Here is a 21,339-nt window from a genome sequence, read left to right as displayed (position 1 = left end):
CTGTAGTGAAAGTCTCCACGCTGCTTCCACACTCCCTCTGCAAGGCACAGAGGAGGAGCAACTGCAACTGCATGCACAGCAATGCTGCCCTCACAGAGTATTACACCAGAAAAATAATCAGCTGAGCTCTTGTTTTCTGCAAGGCAGGGAAGCTCCACTAATCAACATTTAACCTACAAATCAGAAATAACAACAGTAAGGATGATTATAAATGACCATTAGTTTCACCTTGCAGTACTTTAGATTAACTTGCAAATACCTTAACAGTTATCAGTTATTTATGTCTTCATGATATGACAAAGTGTTTGGGCTGTGATCATTTTACAGACTATCAACAGTGAAATCTCACCCTCAGGCACCCTACTCTGAGATACACACACATATATGTGTGTATGTACACACACATCTCAGTTACACTCACTGTTGACACTCCCCCATGGCATAACTGTATCCATTGTGGTTGCTTAGGCCCAATAAAAAACACATTGCTTCTTTCTGCTCTTTCATCCCCTTGCTCTGTAACAGATTGTTCTGCCCCCACCACATGCACATAGCATACTTGGTAACAAATCTTAGAGCTCTTGCGCCATTACTGAGAAAGCTTAGCACATATATGTAATCCAAAAAGTGTTCTGCTTTGCACCCTGACATGCACCAACAGCGCAGGGTAGAACTGCTGGTGTCAGTGGCCTGGAACAAATCTGACATAGCCAATTTCTGAATGTCATCCTGCCAGATTTTCCCCAGATAACAGATGAGTTTAACTTCCTTAGATAACTGAAAGTGAAGTTCTCAGACCAAAAGTACACTGCCAGTGTACAGCTGGCATCACAGGTTAGCAGTGATTTCAATTCACAAGCTGGTCTTCATTTCTGCTAGCAGAGAATTAGACTGACAGTTTTCCAGGCACTGAAAAACAATGACTTTGCTTTGTTTTCTAGTAGCACTCATTGAGAGTTTTACTAAAAACAAAGCTAAAGAGAGAGAAAAAAACAACAACACAAATAGAACGAATTATACTTTGTTCAAAAACAAAAAAATCTTTCAACAGCAGCAGGCTAAGACCACTGAAAACTGATTCAGAGGTAAGAAGCCTCCTGATTCTCAATTGCTGGATCTCGTCAGCTCTAACATTCAGATTTAACTGGGGGGTTAGTACTGAACTGGGAAACGCTGATACACAACGTCTTTCACAGCGTGGAGAAGATTCTTCCATGTTTTCCCCTGATTTTCCTGAGCCATACGCTGTTAAACTACTCAGGGATGCTCAGCCATCTGTTTTACTGAGAGCCTGAGCTAAGCCACCCATCTTACAACAGAAGACACAAGCCTGCAGCAAGCTCTACCATTACATTTGTCAGCTTCTCACTTGCCTTACTCTAATTATGCAATAAATTTCCAGGCCCAAGTAAGCACAAAGACCTAATTCTTAACTTAGTGTTATACACAAAGTAATGGCACAACGTAGCATTTAAGAACAGGTACTCCACCTGAGAACTGACTGACTACAAAGCTTTCCTAAGGACTACCAAAACCCACAAAGCCAAATCCACTTCCTCAACCAAAACGGACTTTATTATAAGACCGATGAGGGTAAAAAATTCATAAGAGGGATTTTTTCTTCCAGAAACATCGTGCAGCCCTTGGAAGCAGTGCAGCTTTTCTGTCTCGTTCAGCACAGTACTTGTAGAATTTTTATTTTCCTGTTCTCACATCTCTTATTCACAAGTTTTCTTTCCCTGGCTTTCCCATTTGCCTCTACATGACAACAGGGCATTCCACAAACACTCTTCAACCATTCATGTGGGCACTTATCCAATCAGAGCTGCGAGCTGCTATTTCTTCTTCTACAGGCGTCCCTGGTTCTCATGTTGTTTATCTTGCTCCACAGCTGCCGTTCTGTACAGTCCCTCTTGTATTCCCACACTTCACATCATGGATCAATTAACAGACTAAAGCCACTAATGCCACTGGTTCTAACCTGCAATTCTGTTTTCACTCTGTAGATACCTATCTGGACAACCAGGGCCGTCTCCTATGAAATACTGCTGCTTCCCAATCATCTTCTCCGTCCTTCAGCTCCCTCATGCCTTCTGTCACCAGCACACTGAAACCACAGATCAGCAATAAGGTTCCATTTCACATGCCCACGGATGAAGCAGAGGACACATTGCATAGCCTCTCCTAGGGAGGAGAAGTCTGCTTACTTTCTAAGCCTGAATAAATGCTAAGCAACAAGTCATCATGATCTCTTCATCATCTCTTAAGAACAAACATTCCCATGTCACTACAGTAACTTTACTTTCAGTAGAAAAGGCAAGGAACTCTGCTGAAGCAATGACCAGGGCTTTCCTGTGATTTCAGGATAAGTTGTTCTTTTTGGTAAACAAAATCTGTGGAAATTTATACAGCACTTATGCTTACTTACTAACAACACTGAATTGAAATGTACATGAATGAATAGAGCAGGGACTGAAAGGTAAGCCAAAGCTGCAGGCATTACTTTTTGTTTCGAAAAGAGTAAACTATTAACTCTAGATACAACATCCCCGGGATTCTCCCATCTGAGCCCACACCACTTATCCAGATTTATTTCATTACCTAACAGAGACGAAGAGGTGCTGCTGACATGAAGCAAGCCCTAAAAACATTCATGAGTTAAGCAGATGTGGGCACATCTCAGCATATCACAGTATTACTATACATGGTAAGTCCAGCTGATGACAGTTTTCACCCTTCTGCGTCATCATTTTGCTTAGAATTCACTAAGACACTACTAAGCCCAGCTCTCAGCCTGAGGTTTTAGCTGTTACAATCAACTCTCATGCTATTAAACAACTAAACACGCTTACCCCTTGACTAGAAACACACAGGAAAAACACCAGCAACTCTTCAATAACCAGTATCTCCAAGGGCCCACACTTGCCTTTTGACTGGAATAATTCACCTAAGAATACAACCCACACTTTGGAAGTCTGCTTTGAAGGCCGTGCATTCCAGTGATTCTGCTTATGGCATTGCCTGCCCAACAGCTGTACTTCCACATGCAGTGTAAAGAGAAGCTCAAAATCTGCCAAAAATCAGTCAAGACACATCCTCCAACAGTAATATTTTTAGACGTTGACACTGTAAGACATCCACATATGAACACTGTCCATACCCCAAGCTGGAAAGCAATTAAAGGTGAAAATTAGTCACTGATTAGAAAAGTCACTAATAGGACATCTTAAGTGAAACCACTCAGAAAAAAAAATAAATCACTTAAATACATAGTTCTTTAATTCATCTTAGTAACTATTCTGGTCATCATCCTACAAGCCACAGACTTGTGAAAGCTTCATACCCCTGACAAGAAACAAGTGCAAAAATAGAGCTCAAGTGTAGCTCAGAACTACAGTCAGAATCCCAGCATTCTCTTGCAGCTCTGCTGATATAAAGATTTGGCTGCAAATAATTAAGACAAGAAGTTAACAGCTCCACATTCACCTCATTTTTCACTCGTTGAGAAATTCAAAGAAGCCATTTCAAACCTCCTGAAAGTCCTTGTCATTGCATGTTCCATCGTAGCCCGCTCTGCCTGCGTATACAGAGCTAACCTCACAGCTGGAAGGCTGTATGCAGATGATAGAGTTATTATTACATGTTACTTGCAATAACAAAGTCCTTTAAATGAGGCATACACTGTAAGGGAGCACTGAGAAGTTCAGCATCATCTCATTTCCAAGGCTGCTTAACACCAGCCTTCAAACGTGGCTCCGTTCCTCCTTTGCATCACTCAGGGCACTCGGGACCAGGTTCCTCACTCCAGTGGGCTCCCCATTTCTCCGTCACGAGCTTAATGAAGTAGCTATGATTTGCATACAGCTTGAGCTTCTCACTGATGTCAACCCACTTCACCATCCCAGCATCATCACCTGCTTCCAGAGGCAAGTTATCCATGGTCTCACCTGCCCACAAAACAAAGAGTTAGGACACACTCTTGCATCTTCTTTCCCACTTTCTCATCTCACACCCAATCAGTTCCTCCCTTTCACTATTCTATTTCTACTGCTTTATGAACCAAATTCTGAAAGTGATCCATACCTACACAAAATGAGAATAATTAATACTTCATTAAAGCCTCAAAGGTATTTAAAAAACACTTCAGTGGAGATGCGGAGAAAAGCTTTTGAATTACCCTCTATAGTTTCTAACTCTGGTTTCCAAGTCAAGTCTCAGTACTGCATAAACAAGACAATAAATGCTGATTATTTAAAAAAAAAGTATGAGAAATGAATATCAAGGGAACAACCTTCTTTACTTCTGGGAGTTGATAAATCAAGAACCAGCAGCATGCTAAGCTTCAACACTACCCAAAACAGCAACAATGATGGTAAACTAAACCAATTAATCTCAGGAGGGGAGAGACAAGAACTCAGGATTACAGATCAACCTAAGGACCAGAAACTATGCCCGTTCCAATTGCTTTACAAAAGGAAAATAAGGTAGACAATTACTCTGGTAGAGTACCCAAGATAAAAGGTGTCAAGAGTAGCCAGAACATCAAAGCAATAAATGAAGTGAAAATCTGCCTAGTACGAGAGGCACACAGCTGCTGAAGGAGAATATAAAAGAGCTGAAGGTCCTCCACCATTGAAACTGGAAATTAAACTGACTCAAGTGACCAAAAAGAAATCAGGCTTAGCGTTCAGTCTCCACACAGTCTCAATTTGTGGGTTGGAACTAACACAACAATACAGAATTTGCCTGAATATGAGTTAGGTTTCTCTGTTCAGGATAGAGAGAAATCGAAGGGGAACAACTACTACTAGCTGTGGGTGAACATCACAAAAGACAAGAGATCCTGACATGTACTTGTTTCAGTCCAAGAACTCACACCCCACTTTCATGCTCATACATTTCCATTGCACACCTCAGCCACACAGACACCAATATTTCAGAAGAGTACATGCAGTAAAAAGCAGCTAAAAACACAAACAGAGATACCTACCACTTTCATCATGGTAGTTCACAGCCTCTGTCTCCATCCAAGCATTATCGGTGTTACGAGGGTCATCCACATATCCTCTGTACACCTAATGCAGTGAACAACCAAAAGAAATGTAACAAACAGCATAAAAATGAGGTGGAATCATTAAAAAGTGTTTTCCTCAGATGCATTTACCCTTACATGACAAGAAATTGAGTATCACAGCTTATTTTACTAACAGCTACTCTTCCTTGGTTCCTCAATAGCTGCAGGTTACCTACAGAGTTCAGAGGCAACCCCAAAGACACACAGCTTACCACAAAGTGCTCCTGGCTGAACAGTCTCTGGAGTTGCTTTTCCAACTCTGCTTTCTCCTCAGGTGATTTCTGTAAGGAGTTCAAAGCCTCTTCCCCAAACTCCCGCTTGAGAGTAGCACTGATCTTCTCCCCTGGATCCACCATCCCCTGACAGGGAAAGAAACAGGAGTACCCTCAGACCTCATTTGGCATAGCATTCTTTGACTGGCATGTAGGGTATTAAAACTACCTGCATCATGCTCTGGATATGAGAGGAAGTCTGTATTTGTGGATAAAGCGCAAGCATACCCATCCTCCAAGAACTACAGCAGATTAAGTTATATCTATATTATTAAATTATATCTATATTAAGCAAAAGACACTCTCATAATTAATTCATATATTGCCTCGTAACGTGGAAAAAGCAAGGAGCCCACTAAAAGATACCTGAGAAAAAAGTATTTGTATGACCTTTCTCCTTCCCTCTACACAATGAGGTCACCTTACAAAGCATAGTTTTATCACACACATCTGCTCTTGACTTTGCCAAAAGGAGAAGTCTTCCACTCCCAGAACTCTGCTCTTACCCCAGGGATGGCCCACTCCCCACAGTCTCTCCTCTTGATAGCTACGAACTGCAAGATGTTTTTGCCAGTAACTGGGTGAGCCATTTTATTGCCACTTTTATCCCTCTTCCACCTGCAGAAAATGAAAAACAAGAGCATTATTTCCTGCCTTTTTGTAGGAGCAAAACATAACAGGTGGACCCTCACATAGTAGTCTATTAGGTAAAGTACAGTCCCTGAGCAAAAACAGACAACAGCTGCCTGGGAAGATCTCATCCATGCAGTTTCACTGCTAGGTCCAGAACATCTATATCTACTGAAACTCTCATTATAAAGCTTTCACCTCTAACTTTATTTTTGTCTACTCACAAGATGAGGATAATGATGACTTCTGCTCAAAGAGGAAATTTTGGCTGCAACACTTCCAAACCATTTACTGGGCACCAACTGAAGGCCAGAAGCATCCATTATACTGTGTCCAGTAAAGGATTTAGAAGAACCGCAGTGACTAAAGCAAAAAGCAATCTAATTCAAGTGGAAAAATAGAACCTGGATTTGCATCACTTTCATGGACATAAATGAGTAGCTTTGGTAGTGTTTTGATAATGTCCAGAAACAAAATGCAGTAGCGTCTTTCATTGTACCTCAAAAGTATTGCATTTCCTAGCTCGCAGCTTTGTAACCTACACCATCTCCCCTAAAACCTTTGTGTGTGACTCCACATGTAGTCACATAGACTCTGGAGGCAGAAACACCAAAGCAGAGCAGGCACTGACAAAAAACAAACAGACAAACAAACCAACAACAGAACATTCAAACCCTATGTCCTCTTCTTATGTACTAGGCCAACCCAGCATTTCTTAAGTGCAAAAACAGACATGCCACTGACTTTGCAACTGAGTCACACAGTATTTTCCTGCTGTACTACATATCACCTTTCAGTCACCCATCCCTTACCTGGTAACAACAGGATCAGCAGCATGGTTTGGTCCCCATCGTCCCAGCAACCCTCTTCCTGTGAGACCTGTTCTTCCTGCCGGGTTTCTGAAATAAATGGCACAGAGTATTTAACAGCACTATCTGCCCATGCAGGGCTCCAAGTACACTAAAAAAAGTAGCTTTAATGAAGCCTGAATCACAGAAAGGACAGCAATGTACACCCAATGTCAGCATTAGATTTAAAGAATAAAAAGAACACAGTTTTCTCCGTCATCATCTTTTTGTAGCTGACAGAGTACCTAAAGGAAAACAAAATGGCTTTGTCATTTCCCTGATCTTCTGCCTCCCTCAGGCCCCCACAACTCTCTCTTGGCCAGGCCAACCTTTTCATGCCTCTCTGCACAACTTTTTCCAGGAACAACACTCTCATGTCAAGGCATCATTCTTTTTCTGTCTCTAGGGAAGACTACCCTCATTTTGTTCTAGCAGGTACCATCTATTAGAACCGATACAGATGTTTAAGAGCTCTACAACTAAATCATTGAAACACATACACAGAGAAAAAACACTCACCGGGGCCTCCCGTTCTCAACCACATACAAGCCATTCCAACTTGTCCTCTCCACTTCTCCATCTCTCTCATTAAATTTGGGTGAGAAACTTTTATCGCTGTGAGAAACAGTAATCAGAAGTTATAAAGCCCATCACATCCCTCTGGCTCAAGGATAGCCACCCAATCTGTGACACGCAATTGGCTAACAAGCAGTTTTTACCAAAACTCAAAATGCAGCTCCTCCCATTTCTGTAGTGGGGTATAAAATCTGAGCAATTACTGATGATCATCTATTTAAATCTGCAGATAAGTATGACGCTCTAAAGCACTCAACATTTCCTCCTTTTCATTCAGGCAGTATTTCAAAGCTGATCTCGTTCATATTAGGGATCATAAGATGTTACCCAGCGATGAAGCTAACAAATGCTTTCCTAATGTAAGTGCAGTGTGCAGATATGTTCTTAGGTATGCTTTATCACAGTTGCTAAGTGCAATCACTGACTTTCAAATGCCTACGCTCTGTGTGCATCTTTGGAAATGAAACAGCGTGCTGGTAGGGAGGCAGCTGTCTACAGAAGCATATTTATTGCTCCCCAAAGCAACTCCCCTCAAACTGTCACAAGAATCAGTCTACCAACTAGATTTTACCCACACAAAAAATGCAGGAATCTACATTAAAAACTGACTCTGCATTTTCAAGTGCTATCAATATCTACTGAAAAACTATCTGACAGTAGATTAAGGCATGAATCTAACCTCCTAGCTAAGCAGCACAGTGCATTCCTTGGGAGTAGAATGTATTCACAGAATCAGTACAAAGCAATAGTCACAATGTTATCATCAGGCATTTGCTGCACGTTAAAAATGATTGGAAATCAGCAAGGACATTAGAATTTCTACCTTTCTCCTTCCACTCACCTGACCTGCGGATCTGCCCATTGAGGACCAGACAAAATAGACACCGCAGTGTACTCCACGGGTCGGTAATCTTTCCACTCAGTCGACCAGTCCACTTTATCTGCAGGAACATGGGTACGCTCAACACGTGATCTGGGATATGGGGAGGTGAGAGCTTTGTTGTGGTAGAAATTCTTAGCGTTACAAGTGTCAAACATGTTAGCGGGATGGAGGTGGGACCAGTGAGCTGCAGAGGAGTTACTGAAAGAAAAAAATGGAAGTAAAACCTTATTCCTAGAATCACAGAATACTTATTAACTGTGCTACTAAATGTCTCATCTGGATATTAGACTGCACCACACAGAACAGACTGGGGCTTTCTAAAGAACAGCAACACGTTATCACTTCTTTAAGGAATCATGCAAACATATACCTGGAAACTAAAGTGTAAGCTGAGCTCTCTGCTAGACACAAAGATCTCATTTCACAAGTAAGAAGCTGAGAACTCCAAGGGCCCTTCTGGGCTATGTGGCACTCTGAGCAGTCACTGACCATTTGAGAGGACTAGTTGGGAGGTATTTACCAGGGAGTGCAGCTGGAAGCCCTGCCTGAGCACTCACTTTCCAAGTGAGCAATGCACCAACAAACATCTCAGCTTTACAAGAGGCCTGCTCTCACATCCACCCACAGAAAAAGTGAAATACAAAATATCCAAACACCAGCAGGCTTGGACAGGAGGATCCTCAAAGGCTCCTACAGTCCCATGTAACTCCACGTGTTGCTCTGAGCAGTGAAACAACACTCGGTGTGATGTGGTGCACAGTAACACACACCCAGCTTTTCTACTGCCAGGCAATGAAGATCCAGATAACTCACTCACAAGGGAAAACCTCAAGATCACGAGTAACCTTACCCTGACATGGGTCTTCTGGAGCCCAAACTGCAGGCAGTTACATCACTGATAACAGCAGTTTAGATTATGGTGCTTGATGTGCAGCTCTTTGCAGCTCCACATAGATCTACCTCAACACACAAACCGTTGTGTTTTAACTGCTCCAAAAAGAAAGGAAATCGCCCCAGTTAAGAGACTCTAAGCACAGTGAGAGGCCATAACCTACAGAAGCACGGATATGTACGAGCTCTTGGTGAAAAGCTTTAGGGCTCTTTGAGATGAGGAATTCCGCCTGTTCCCAGGCAAGCCCATACCCCAGCGGCGATGCCGGCAGCGGCCCGCCGTTCCTCACACACCCCGGGTGCCGCCGTACCTGATGCGCGGGCGGCGGCTCAGCCCGCACCGGGAGGGCTGCGATAACACAACCGTGACGGACAACACGGCGACAGCCCGAGCTAGGCCGGGGGCCGACACTGCACGCAGCGCAGTAGCGAAGGCCAACATCACCCAGCGCCGAAGCGCTCGGCCCGAGCTACCGGAGTGACCCCAAACCGGAACCACAGCCACCACCGACCCCCTTACAAGCTGCCCTCACATTGGGCGGAATTCCTCCTCTCCGCCGGACACTCCTCCTCCCGGCCCACTGCACGCTCCGATTGGCCACGGCAGGCGGAGTGTGCGCCCCTCTGCGGCGCTGCTGCGAGTTGCCGGACGGACCCTGCGGGCGCCGAGTGGCGGCACCATGAACCCCGCGCTGGGCTTGCTGCTGTTCCTGGGCACGCTGCTGTACTCCTACGTGGAGGCGCTGCTGAAGCTGCTGCTGCCCGCCAAGAGGAAGAGCATCCGCGGGGAGCTGGTGCTGGTGACGGGCGCTGCCCGCGGCCTGGGCAGAGCCACGGCCCGCGAGTTCGCCCGGCGCCAGAGCCGCCTGGTGCTGTGGGACGTCGAGGCGGTAACAGCGGGATGGGTCCTGCCGGGGCGAGGGGAGCGGGGGCTCGTGGCTGCAGGTGTCTGTGGGGTGCTGGGAGCCGTCTCTGTGTGCAGTGCGGGGTAACGTATTGCATTAACATATAGCAGCTGACCCGCGGTGGGAATGTTTAATAGTGTACTCGCTTGCTCATCTCAAGCACAGACTCCGTGGCATGCGTGGCACTGCTGTTGGGATGCACGAAGGGCTGGAGCCAAGCAGCGAGTCATCCATCTTGTGACATCCATCAGTATGGGTTAGGGGCTGACCTCCTGGAAAGGAGCTCAGCGGAGAAGGTCGGTGGCCAAGAACACCAGTGGTGTCCTGGCTGACCAACTGCTGGCCATTCGTTGACCAACAGCTGACCAGTGGTTGGCCATTAGGCAGGAGCGTGCCCTCACGGCCAAGAAGGCCAGTGGTTTCCTGGAGTGCATTGCAAAGAGCGTGGCCAGCACATAGAGGGAGGTTCTCCTCCTTTACTCTGCCCTGGTGTGGCCACATGGAATCACAGAATGGCTTAGGTTGGATGGGACATTAAAGATCATCTGTTTCCAAGCCCCTGCCATGGGCAGGGTTGCCAACCACCAGACCAGGCTGCAATCCAACCTGGATCCAATCCAACCTGGCTTTGAATGTCTCCAGAGATGGGGCATTCACAGCCTCTCTGGGCAACCTATTCCAGTACCTCACCACCTTCTGAGCGAAAAAAATTCTCCTGAACATCTAACCTAAATCTCCCCCTTTTTTAGTTTAAATACATCTGGAGCACTATGTCCAGTTTGGGGCTCTCCAGTTCAAGAAAGAAAGGGATCTCCTAGAGAGTCCAGCAGGGGGCCACAAAGATGATTAGGAGCTTGGAACATTTTCTTTATGAAGACAGGCTGAGAGACCTGAGGCTGTTCATTCTGGAGAAGGCTGAGAGGGAGCCTGATAATTGCTTTAAATACCTAAATTGTGGGAGTCAAATTGGTGGGGATGGACTCTTTTTCAGTGGCGTGCAACAGTAGAACAAAAGGCAGTGGGCAGAAACTGGACCACAAAAAGTTTCATACTAACATAATGAAGAAGTCCTTTACTGTAAGGGGGACAGAGCACTGGAACAGCTGCCCAGATGAGTTGTGGTCTCTTCCCATGGAGATATTCAGGACTCACCTGTACACTTATCTGTGGGACCTACTGCAGGGAACCTGCTTTATGACAAGTCCCCTCCAACCCCTATGATCTCTGCTTATGTGTTTTACCTTCTGTAGGAAGGGAAGAGGTACCAGCCTTAGCTTTGTAGCTGCAGCACTCACCCGTGATTCTGGGAGGAATGCCTGAATACATGTTAGCAAGCAAGCAAGAGAGGCAATGGAGCCCAGAGCTTTGGACAGTGTAAGAGATGATGGACGGTCAGAAGGAGCATGGCACTGTTGATCTGTTTTGGTGGTAAAAGATGGCCTTGTTATTTCAGTCTAACACAAAAGATGGACACCTTATTCAGCTGTCTTTCCAGGTTGTACATTGAGTGGCATACCTCTTTTCTCACAGCCAGACTGTTGTTACTCATGCTGCATGCTGGGCACCTCTGGTATCTCCAGGCTGTCACCTGCAGCCATGCTTTAGTCCTCTGCTTACAATCGGGAGGCTTCCAGATGTCTCCTGCTGCCCACTTCCCACTGTCCAGCTAAATGAGCTTTACCATCTCTCCATTCCATTTCCAGCAGCAGTCCTGTGCAGGTCCTAAATTTAAAGTCCTCCCCCAAGGTGCCATGGTGCCCAAACAGCAAAGCTCAGGCCATGTATGGTCGCACATGCAACTAAGTGGGCTGTACCGAGGCCATTATGCTCATGTCATACATGCATCCTTCTTTCTTTCCTCCCATAGCATGGCCTCAAGGAGACGGCAACAGAGTGCGAGGGGCTGGGAGCCACTGTTCACACCTTTGTGGTGGACTGCAGCAAAAGAGAAGAGATCTATAGCGCTGCTGAGAAGGTAGGGGAAGCAGGCCAAGAATTACCCAAACATGCCTGGTTTTTGAGAAAGGCTGGAAAACAGCACCTGAGGTTTTCCACACGGATTGTGCCAGCTGTGACTGTGTAGAGCATATTTTCTGTGGGTGATGTGTAGGAGACTATAAATAAGGGAAAAACACCAGATCTAAATCAGCTTTCAAGATACTGCACAGTTCCTACCAGATTGGGAAAGAACATGATTTTCTCCTCTCTGAAAAAAAAAAAAATTAAAACAAAAAACAAACAAAAGCCTGTAAGAGTTACATTAATTGTTGCTCACAGCCTTGCACTTCTGTGATAATGAATGTCATGGGCCTCCTTTTGTCCAAAAGGTGAAAAAGGACATTGGTGATGTCTCCATCCTGGTGAATAACGCCGGTGTGATCGCAGCTGCTGACCTGCTCTCCACCCAGGACCACCAAATTGAGAAAATGTTTGAAGTCAACATTCTTGCTCACATCTGGGTAAGGGCTGTCACTGTGTTTATGTCTCTGTGTTTTTGTGAGTGTTGGTAAGGATGAGAGTGGCACCTGCTTTATCCCCTGCACAGCATCTCTCAGCTCTTTGCCAGCGGTCTGCATGGAAGTGATGCAGCTGGGACATCTCAGAGCTGGGCTCTTGGCTCCTTGGCACTCTGGCAACTAGCCCTGGGGACACAGCTGTCAGCAGGGCCTACAGGGTGGAGGTCACAGAAAAGAAATTAAAGAAAGTTAAAGAAATTCTGCTTGCAGTGGGGAAAAATGAGTACTAAGGGATTGTACATACTGGGAAAGAGACACTGGCAATGTTGCTGCTGACAAGGGATATTTAGAAAGCAAGCTAGGAGCAACATAAGCATCAGCCTCTGTTGATACTTGACTTTGCTGAAAGGTTTCTTTTGGAAATCAGATTGTGCCAGCTGAACAGAGAAATAGGCAGCTGGTTCTCAGGGCCTTGGGTGCTACGTGGTATCTTACATTAGGGAGAGCTTCACTTAATTGCATGCAATTGGGATCAGTGCTGAGGACATCTAAGAAGGCATTGCTCTTTTCCTCCTCCTTCTCATCACCCTATTTCTGACCCTTTTTAAAACTCCTTTTCAAGACAACAAGAGCTTTTCTGCCTACAATGATGAAGAACAACCACGGTCACATTGTCACAGTGGCTTCTGCAGCAGGTCAATTTGTAACTTCTTTCATGGTGGCTTATTGGTAAGTGACTTCAAAATCAGCTCTCTTCATTTAATTTTAATTGTGTCTTCTCCACCAGCAAACACGGAGTAACAGAAATAAGCTTCCCACTGAATAAGCTACTTCCAAAGGACAGTGCTAAGGAGAAAAAACCCACAGCATAAGGACCAATAGAGGTACCCACTGATTTGCTTATTAGCTCTGACTGATTCAGGTGATCCGGTGAAGGACTAATGTGTTACAAATCAACTAATGCAATCTTCAATCTTTTTTCTCTCCATAACTGATCTGGACTTTTGCTTACTAAGAAAGGTATTTTATTCCCTTCTTCTTAGACTGTAGTGCTCTTGTGAGTCACTGTAGTGTTATCAAGTAAATGCACAATGAGTAGCTTTTCATATTTCTAGTATTTGTGACAATGACTGCAGTACATAGAAATACTTCTGCCACCACGTGGTAAAATGCAGACTTTGATAGTTAACCATTCACTTGACAAAAGAAACATGCTAATACTTAGTGTTGCAAGCATCACATCAACTACTGAGAGGTCAATGCATTGCCCATTTAAGATAAAAGCATTTATAACTCATGCACAAAGTTACAGAAAAACACATGGCATATTATCAGACTGCATGTTGCTAGCCCTCTACCACCATGGTTCCAAACAGAACCATTTTCCCTGGGTATGTTCCTGCACAGGGCGTCACTGTTGGTAGCAGGAGAACTCCTGAGCCAGGAGTTTTAACCAGTTTTCACTGTTCAGATCCTTAGCATCAAATATGTTCATCTGTTTCTGCTTGCCAAGAATTTTCTAACACCACTCTAACAAGTAAACATTTTGGGTTTACGTGCTAAGATTTATCAGACTTTTCTTTATAAAGGTAACTTTCTGAAGGATGCCCACTTTGCATCCCATAGTGTCTTCTCCAGGCTGCAATGTGTATTTCAGCACTGCACTGTGGCACAGCAAAAGTTAGAATTAGCCCCCGCCTTCCCACTGTTTCCCTCACTAGTCAGTAGTGCATGTTCTCTAAGCCCCTTTCCATTTCTGAGGCCAGAAATAACATTCATGCCTTCTGATTTGTGCTTTTCTCCTCCACCAGTTCAAGCAAGTTTGCTGCAGTTGGATTTCATAAAGCTTTAACGGAGGAGCTGTCTTCACTGGGAAAGGATGGAATAAAAACAACGTGTCTCTGTCCAGTTTTTATGAATACTGGATTTGTCAAAAACCCCAGTACAAGGTAATGATCACAAGTCAGCATTACGTATTTGTCCCTGCTTTTACCTCTGTTATTCAAACTGAGTGTATTTCCCACATAGCAGTTGTCCTTTATTTACCTGACTTTGTGCACACGTGAAGCATCCTACTTCACATTCAGCAGCTGCCCACGTTTTATCACTGTCGCCCTTACATATATGCTTGTCCTTCGATTTTAGGCTTGGAAAGATCTTGGAAGTTGATGAAGTTGTGAAGGCACTGATGGAAGGAATACTGACCAACCAGAAAATGGTTTTTGTTCCACCACAGCTGAGCTTTGCTTTACTTTCTGAAATGTAAGTGGCACACACACACACACACACATATATATACACACACAAATAAACCACTAAAGAAGGAAAAAAAAGATGCAACATAAATGCAAGAGAGTACAAGCATCACACTAGTAACATTGGCTTCAAGTTTAAGCTTCACTGTAGGAGGAAATGTAATTAGCACCGCTAGTAGTCAATTACTGCATTTGGCAGCATAGGAATACTCTTGCTTGACAGCTAGATACGAGAAATTTAGGTTCGACCCAGTTTCATTTACTTTCTACTACCGTCAATATTTTTCACCACTGCATTGATTTATTTATGTAATTCCTTATTTAACTTCAGATGGAGAGAGATCAAGGGATCACATTTTCTTCACAAATGGGAATTGCCACATGGCTTGCAATGAACAATTTCTCTGGGGCAGCAAGCTCCAGAAACAGCTGAACAACTGCTTCTTTTTACTGTTCATTTCCTGATGTCAACACCAGAAGGTCTAGGTCATGGAAGCTGAGAATGCTGCTTCTCTCTGCCACTTGAAGTGATATTTGTCCTCTTAGACTTTAATATTCAGTGTAGCTGCTCCTCTTGTGAGGCTCTGTTTTCACTGGAGCTCTGACTCAAGACCTGAAATTTACATAAGAACAACTAAATTGACACTTCAGTCAACTTTTACAGCATCCCAAGAAATGCTTCACAATAATTTGTTAATGAAACTCAACATCAGACAGTTAAAGAACAACTCTTTTGCATTCCAAGGGATACTTGGACACCAGAAGTATGCAAAGCCACAAAGAAGCGATGCTTAATACTGTCATAACCCTTAAGATAACTCCACGTTAAGCTAGGAGCAGGCAGACACAAAGAGATATGGCTCGTGCTAAGAAAAAAAAATCATGGAAGAGGAAAGTGCACCTCAGGGTCTCTTTTTTACCATCCCACCCTTTCCTCAGACTGCTGCTTTTGAAAGCAGAAAAATGCTCTCTACTCAGTGTTAAACCTTCCAGGGTCCTGCATGCAGTGTTGCAGCCAACATCTTTTGCAGTGGATATCTGCCCTTGAAATGATTATAAAAGGGGGAAGGTGCTGAAGGGACTGTCAAGCTAATCAAACAGTTATGAAGACAATGTGTTTTAAGGAAGTATTCCCCAGATTTAAGTTCTGGTATCAGTCTGATGTGAGCATGCATTCTGTGCCAGATGAGCTCCAGTCCCACCTGTGGTAACACTTCCTCCGAAACCTGAATTCTTATCCTAGGTTTAATTTCATGGTTTTGTTTTTTGTTTTTGTTTTTTTCATCCTCCAGGTTGATTCCAGAACGTGCCTCGAACGTTCTCAAAAAGCTGACCGATGTTAAGTTTGATGCAATTGTTGGGCATGGAAGCAATCAGTGAAAAGTAAATTGTTTCTTATTTCCTCATGAAATGACTGAAATCAGAATATATGCTGAGTGTAGCACAGCGATTTGGATTCGGAGCAGAATTGAGATGGGTACTTCTTCCACGCCACCACTTCCCATCACACTTTAAGGTCCACCCCACACCTGCAGCAAGAACAGATGTGAGTAACGTGGTGTGTTAGCAGAGCAGAGATGCAACTCTAGACTTCAGAAGGACTGTTGTAACTGTGCATTCTACCATCTCCGGCTCCTAATACAGCAGCAGACAGCAAATCCATCAAGGCCTATTTTGGGGTTGGAGAAGCTACGTACATGAATACAGTGGGATTGCCTGAGTATACATTAGTCTTGTCTTATCACTGAGCAACACTGTCTTGTGTGGGGACGAGTTCTTTGAGGTGTCCCACTTCATCTAAATGAATCATTTTAATTTCAAAAAGGCTTGTATTGCATGCTCCATGTTTTGTGCTTTTGTAACGAATACTGGAAATAATACAGCTTTTTAATCACGTGTTACCTAAGTATGTTTGATTGTCTATCATGCATGAGCACCAGCAGAACAACTTGTACAGAATAAATGCAGATCTCTACCCAGAAGGTGTCAAATAACATACTCTCTGCCTCCCAGACACTTTTCAAACACCTTCCTTTGAAACAAGTGTAATATTTCCTTACACATTTCTGGGTGCTCTGTTCTGTTTCACATGCACCACAGAATGCAGAAAAAGTAGCACTATTTTTCTCCTTTCACCAGAAGGCAAATAATTCAACCTATTATTAAGTTATCTGTTCCAGTATTCAAAAGTAAAGCTCCTCTGTTAGAAGTAAAAGCAAGGATATGCTATGCCTTCATTCACATACTGGGGTGAACTGAAGAAGTGGAAGAGCATGGCGCTTCTATGACAGTGTAGAATACAAAAGAAGGCTTCAACTGATAAGCCAGATATTTCTGGTCCTGTCTTCATTTCAACTAAGCAATGGATTCCTTGCAGCATAAAGCTGAAACAGCACCAATTCCAGTTAACATACACACTTCCCTATACCTGTTCTCCTTCCTCAGAGTTTATCTATTCCAGTCCTGTGAAATACTAAACCCATTCGTTGCACAAGATGCTGTAGCACAGCCAGCCCTGAATAATCCTGGGCTTCACCCTGTGCTTCCCCATGCAAGTACAGGGGAGCTGCAGTGCAGGAATACAGAGATGTTTGTGCCAGACCAATGGGCAGGAATATAAGGGGAACAGCCCCAAATGGGCCAAGCTCTTCCTCATGTGCCAGCCATGAGCCAGCCACCTGCTCTACCAGGACCTGCAATGACCAGGAGGTTAAGCCTCCAAAGTTCTGCATGAACTAACTGCCTTTGCCCTGAGGTACAAGAGAACACCATGCAATGAAACACCGGTCAAAGACCTCTTCAGAGCACAGATTCTTTCTGCCTACTCGCATAGCTCCTCACTGTGTCAGGCATTGGCTGGCTAGTAGCCATTTGCAGGAGGCCTGAATACGCTGCCCACATTAAGCACAGTAAGAAGTGGGTGGCTTCTAACATGGTCCTTGTTCTGCATACCAATGTTTTTTTAGGCTCCTCAGTTCTCTTCCTGGCCACAAGAGACAAACTTATCCCAAAATCTGGTTGTTACAAGCACTTAGCAGAAGTTGAATACTGGCATCTCATGCACTGGCTTAGGGCACTTGTGAGTTGGGTGAGAGACTCTGGACTCATCTCTGCCTCCCTCTGAGCCATCTCCTGGAGCTGGCACTTCCCTGCCTCAACCACAGTTCTGACCTGAGCCCCATGCCAGGAGAATGCCAGCATTGCTGAGCTGTGAAATTAGGGTCTGGCTGCACTACTGATGTGCTAATTAAGAACAGGAACAAGTTCCAGGAGAAGAATAACAAGTCTGTAGTTCCGTGTATCTCCAGTGGAATCGAACGTCTTTCCCACATATAGGATGAGTAACTGCAGCCAAAGCACTGCGACAAAATCTCTATTAACAACTAACCTCATACAAGGCAATTCTGGACTCTCTCCTTAGAGTAGGTAAAAGGAAAATCCTTCTATGTCCAATTATAAACACAATTTGAATACGTCTGAATTTCTAAATGAAAAGAGAAAAGCAAGTAATCCCCTTCAAATAGGACAAAGCAAATACATTGTTAAAGTTGGAGGAATAAACCCAAGTAATCTTTCAAATTCTCCCATTTCTTACTAACTTTTCTATTTTGGTTAGAGTTCTGGATGCTGAATTACACAGAAGTGAGTCAAAGCGCAAACTGGGCAATGCAGACTCAATTAGATATGCAAAATACAGCAGGCTGATCCAAAAGCAGTTACATTACAAAAGCATACTGGTAGAACAGGCCAATTTTAAAAAGGAGATAAATTACTCTAGAATATGAGTAGCTTTGTGATGTCAAGCCAAGCACCTCACAAAAAACACTCCAGATGTGCTCTGCTGGAAGCAGGAGACCCCAAACACTTCTTACGGAGTGAGACCACAAATCAGCCTTCACCTGAACCATGTCAAAAGGAACGGCATTCAGAAATGCCATTAGGGAAGCTCAGAACTCCACCTGCCTCTTGCTCCTTTGCCCTCGTATGAGCAAGGGCTTCTTATCCCAGCACAACTCTGTCCTGATACCCCCATGAGACAATGAATAAAGCCACCAGGAAGTTCAGCACAGGAATATCTTTCATAAGCAAAGAATGGGTGACCACCAACACGTATTTTGCTGACAGTTCCTCACGTAAACCTGTCATCACCCACTGCGCCTTCTGTAACATCACATAGCAGGGCATACACACTAGTTTGGATTAGTTGTACATTAGTTTGCTCTGTGCAAATTCCGTTTGATAAAGAGACCTTCTCTGGAACTTTAAATCACTTAGGGAGGAAGAAGTTAGGACAGCATTTTGTTCTGCTTGACCACAGCCATGGGTCAGCCTGCTTACAGTAATCAAAGCTAGTTCAACAGCCTGTCTGGGAAAGATCAGCACACAAGGGACTGTCTATTCTCCACTAAGGTTAAAACCAACCAGTGTTCTGCTCCAGCCAAGCAGTAGAAAAAGATGCAGTGAAAACAACTCATGAGGACAAACAGGGAAGACTTTCCTTAAAACCGTCCAAGTTCCCTCAGGCAAAATGCATCAAGACAGATTAGGATTTCCACACGTTTCTCAAACAGATCTGCAGTTATTCCCACTTCTGCCCCTTTTTTTTGGGGGGGGGGGGGGGCGTGGGGGTGTAGGGGGGTGCATTTTGTTTGTTTTCTACAGTCACTATCAGTTCTTTTCACTCAGGATGAGGACTTTCTTTCAAAGAAGTCAAATTTCTTTTGACATTGCAGGAGACAATGGTAAAGGCCTTACTGACACCAAAGAAGACAATACCCACTGCTTTCCTCTCATCCATCAGGCTGACTGTTTCACTGCAGGAGCTTGTCAAGTCTGTCAGGAATCACTTCGCCTTGGTGAATACACCAATGGTGAGTTCTATTGATGTCGTTATGCACGTGGACCCTGGAAAGGGGTTCCACAAGCAGCTGATTTTTCCATTTTGGTAATTGTAACCTTTCTTCTAAGTTAGCAGCTTCAGTACGCTGGACAAGTGCTTCCTACATAGCTAGGAGAACTTCCATCGTGAAAAAGACAACAGACATTCCTTTCACAGCGCAAACACAACACACGTTCCCATTGCCAAACCTGTCAATCCCCCAAGGATTATATAAAAATCATAAAGGTCAACTAAAAAATTTGGCTGCTTTACCAGGTGGGAAGTAATTAAACTAAACAATCAGCAGGTCCAAAGAAGACATGACTCATGACATCTTGTGGTTTTCTGATGCAAGCCACTCTACCCAAAACCATATATATAGACACCGGCCATCCATGCATCGCTATCGCCAGAGCCACCTGCCTCCTTCGGACCAGCCGCTCAACATGCAGCCCAAAGGTAACACAGATCCTTGGCTCTTACCTGTGCTATGTTGCAGGCAGATGCTGGAGTAGGTTGTCCAGACAGACTGTGGAGCCTCCACCACAGGACAGGCTCTGGACACAGTCCTGGACAAACCTGCTCCAGCTGACCCTGCTGAAAGGGCCTGGTTGTGGGAGGGGGGTGAACTCCATCAGCTCCAGAGGTCCCTCAGCCTTTCTGTGAGGCTGCAAAGAAACAGCTCCTGGCAAGGACCATTCAAAAAACACCCCTTACTTACCCTGACTGCGCACATCAACAGCTCAAATGCAGGGCTGGCACTTGAGGACACACAACACAGTGCACACAACTTGCAACACAGCTCCTGCTGTCTCATTTCCCTGTCATTCCTCTCAGAGGACAGCCTCATTGCTCCTCCACATCTCCCCTTCAGCCAAAAGCTGTAACTCTGCTTGCTATCTGCTTCACAGGAGTCTCTCTCACAATGAAGTTCCTGCTGCTGTCCTGCATTCTGAGCATGGTTCTTGCTGTCACCAACGCGGTAAGTACTGAACAAAAATACACAGGCATCCGGTGTGGGAAATCTTAACACTGTCGACTGGAAATTACATGGCTTTTATCTTCAGGACAGCCTCAAGAACACCAAAGGTTGTTACATGACTAAATACATTTATGGTATTCCCAATTTAGATTTCCAGGTTAAGATTAAGCCCTTCTCAGACCTGAAAGCGAAAACAACAAATAGCAAGCTCACAGCCAGCCCATCAACCAAGTCCTCATTCCAGCAGCACAGAACTAAGCTGACAGTTTTTCAGACATTGAAGAACAACTTCCCTTTTTAGATGCAGCTAATGGGACAATATGTATGTTTTTAAAAACAAAAAGGAAGTGTCTGTTAGTTTTATTCTCAACAATAACAAACAACAAGAAAAAACCCACCATCAACAAGAACGTACCACCAAGTACAATGAATTACGCTTTGATAAAAAATAAAATAAAATAAAAAATCACACTTTTTCTACAGCAGCAACTTGACAGCGATGAAAGCTCTGGTTCAGACAGCTCAGAAGAGGTAAGCCTTCTGTTTCTCAGTTACTGAATCTCACCAGCAATAACATTCAGGTTTACCTGGAGGGGTTGGTACTGAACTGGGAAACACTGATGCACAATTCTTCTCCTTTCACAGTACCCACAAAAAGAAGATCGCGCTATCTTGTCCGTTCTTGACA

At 44.2% G+C, this 21,339-nt stretch overlaps 2 protein-coding genes and 1 long non-coding RNA gene across 4 annotated transcripts in view; 1 reads left to right on the top strand and 2 right to left on the bottom strand.

The window, feature by feature from the left end:
- Positions 1–1,549: 1,549 nt before the first annotated feature.
- On the bottom strand, positions 1,550–9,708 carry NUDT9 (nudix hydrolase 9). Its single transcript, XM_072336021.1, has 8 exons — positions 9,486–9,708; positions 8,242–8,481; positions 7,344–7,439; positions 6,789–6,875; positions 5,853–5,964; positions 5,287–5,433; positions 4,991–5,075; positions 1,550–3,947 (listed from the first exon to the last, which is right to left on the bottom strand). Exons 1-8 carry the CDS (start codon positions 9,614–9,616, stop codon positions 3,772–3,774), a joined length of 1,074 nt encoding a protein of 357 aa, XP_072192122.1. The 5' UTR covers positions 9,617–9,708; the 3' UTR covers positions 1,550–3,771.
- Positions 9,709–9,779: 71 nt separating this feature from the next.
- Positions 9,780–16,685, top strand: LOC140251863 (estradiol 17-beta-dehydrogenase 11-like). The gene is made up of 7 exons (XM_072336024.1): positions 9,780–10,064; positions 11,947–12,054; positions 12,407–12,538; positions 13,158–13,264; positions 14,347–14,484; positions 14,681–14,797; positions 16,083–16,685. The coding sequence occupies exons 1-7, from the start codon at positions 9,855–9,857 to the stop codon at positions 16,168–16,170; spliced, it is 900 nt and encodes a 299-aa protein (XP_072192125.1). The 5' UTR covers positions 9,780–9,854; the 3' UTR covers positions 16,171–16,685.
- The window catches only part of LOC140251864 (uncharacterized), a 16,075-nt gene continuing 10,030 nt past the window's right edge, over positions 15,295–21,339 (bottom strand). For both annotated transcript variants that reach the window (XR_011903477.1, XR_011903476.1), the window contains exon 3: positions 15,295–15,403. This is a non-coding gene — a long non-coding RNA (uncharacterized lncRNA). The remainder of the gene's footprint in view (positions 15,404–21,339) is intronic.

The sequence above is a fragment of the Excalfactoria chinensis genome, chromosome 4 (assembly GCF_039878825.1).
Source record: "Excalfactoria chinensis isolate bCotChi1 chromosome 4, bCotChi1.hap2, whole genome shotgun sequence".
Taxonomy (NCBI): domain Eukaryota; kingdom Metazoa; phylum Chordata; class Aves; order Galliformes; family Phasianidae; genus Excalfactoria; species Excalfactoria chinensis.
The sequence above is the reverse complement of the archived record's forward strand: the minus strand, read 5'-3'. Positions and strand labels throughout refer to the sequence as shown.

Coding starts and splice junctions, on each gene's coding strand:
- NUDT9 (XM_072336021.1), bottom strand. CDS start 9,616: ATGTTGGCCTTCGCTACTGCGCTGCGTGCAGTGTCGGCCCCCGGCCTA. Junction 5,965..6,788: donor GCTGATCCTGTTGTTACCAG/GTAAGGGATGGG, acceptor CATTTTCTGCAG/GTGGAAGAGGGATAAAAGTG. Junction 5,434..5,852: donor GGGAGTGGGCCATCCCTGGG/GTAAGAGCAGAG, acceptor TTTCCCTGTCAG/GGGATGGTGGATCCAGGGGA.
- LOC140251863 (XM_072336024.1), top strand. CDS start 9,855: ATGAACCCCGCGCTGGGCTTGCTGCTGTTCCTGGGCACGCTGCTGTAC. Junction 10,065..11,946: donor TGCTGTGGGACGTCGAGGCG/GTAACAGCGGGA, acceptor TTCCTCCCATAG/CATGGCCTCAAGGAGACGGC. Junction 13,265..14,346: donor TCTTTCATGGTGGCTTATTG/GTAAGTGACTTC, acceptor CTCCTCCACCAG/TTCAAGCAAGTTTGCTGCAG.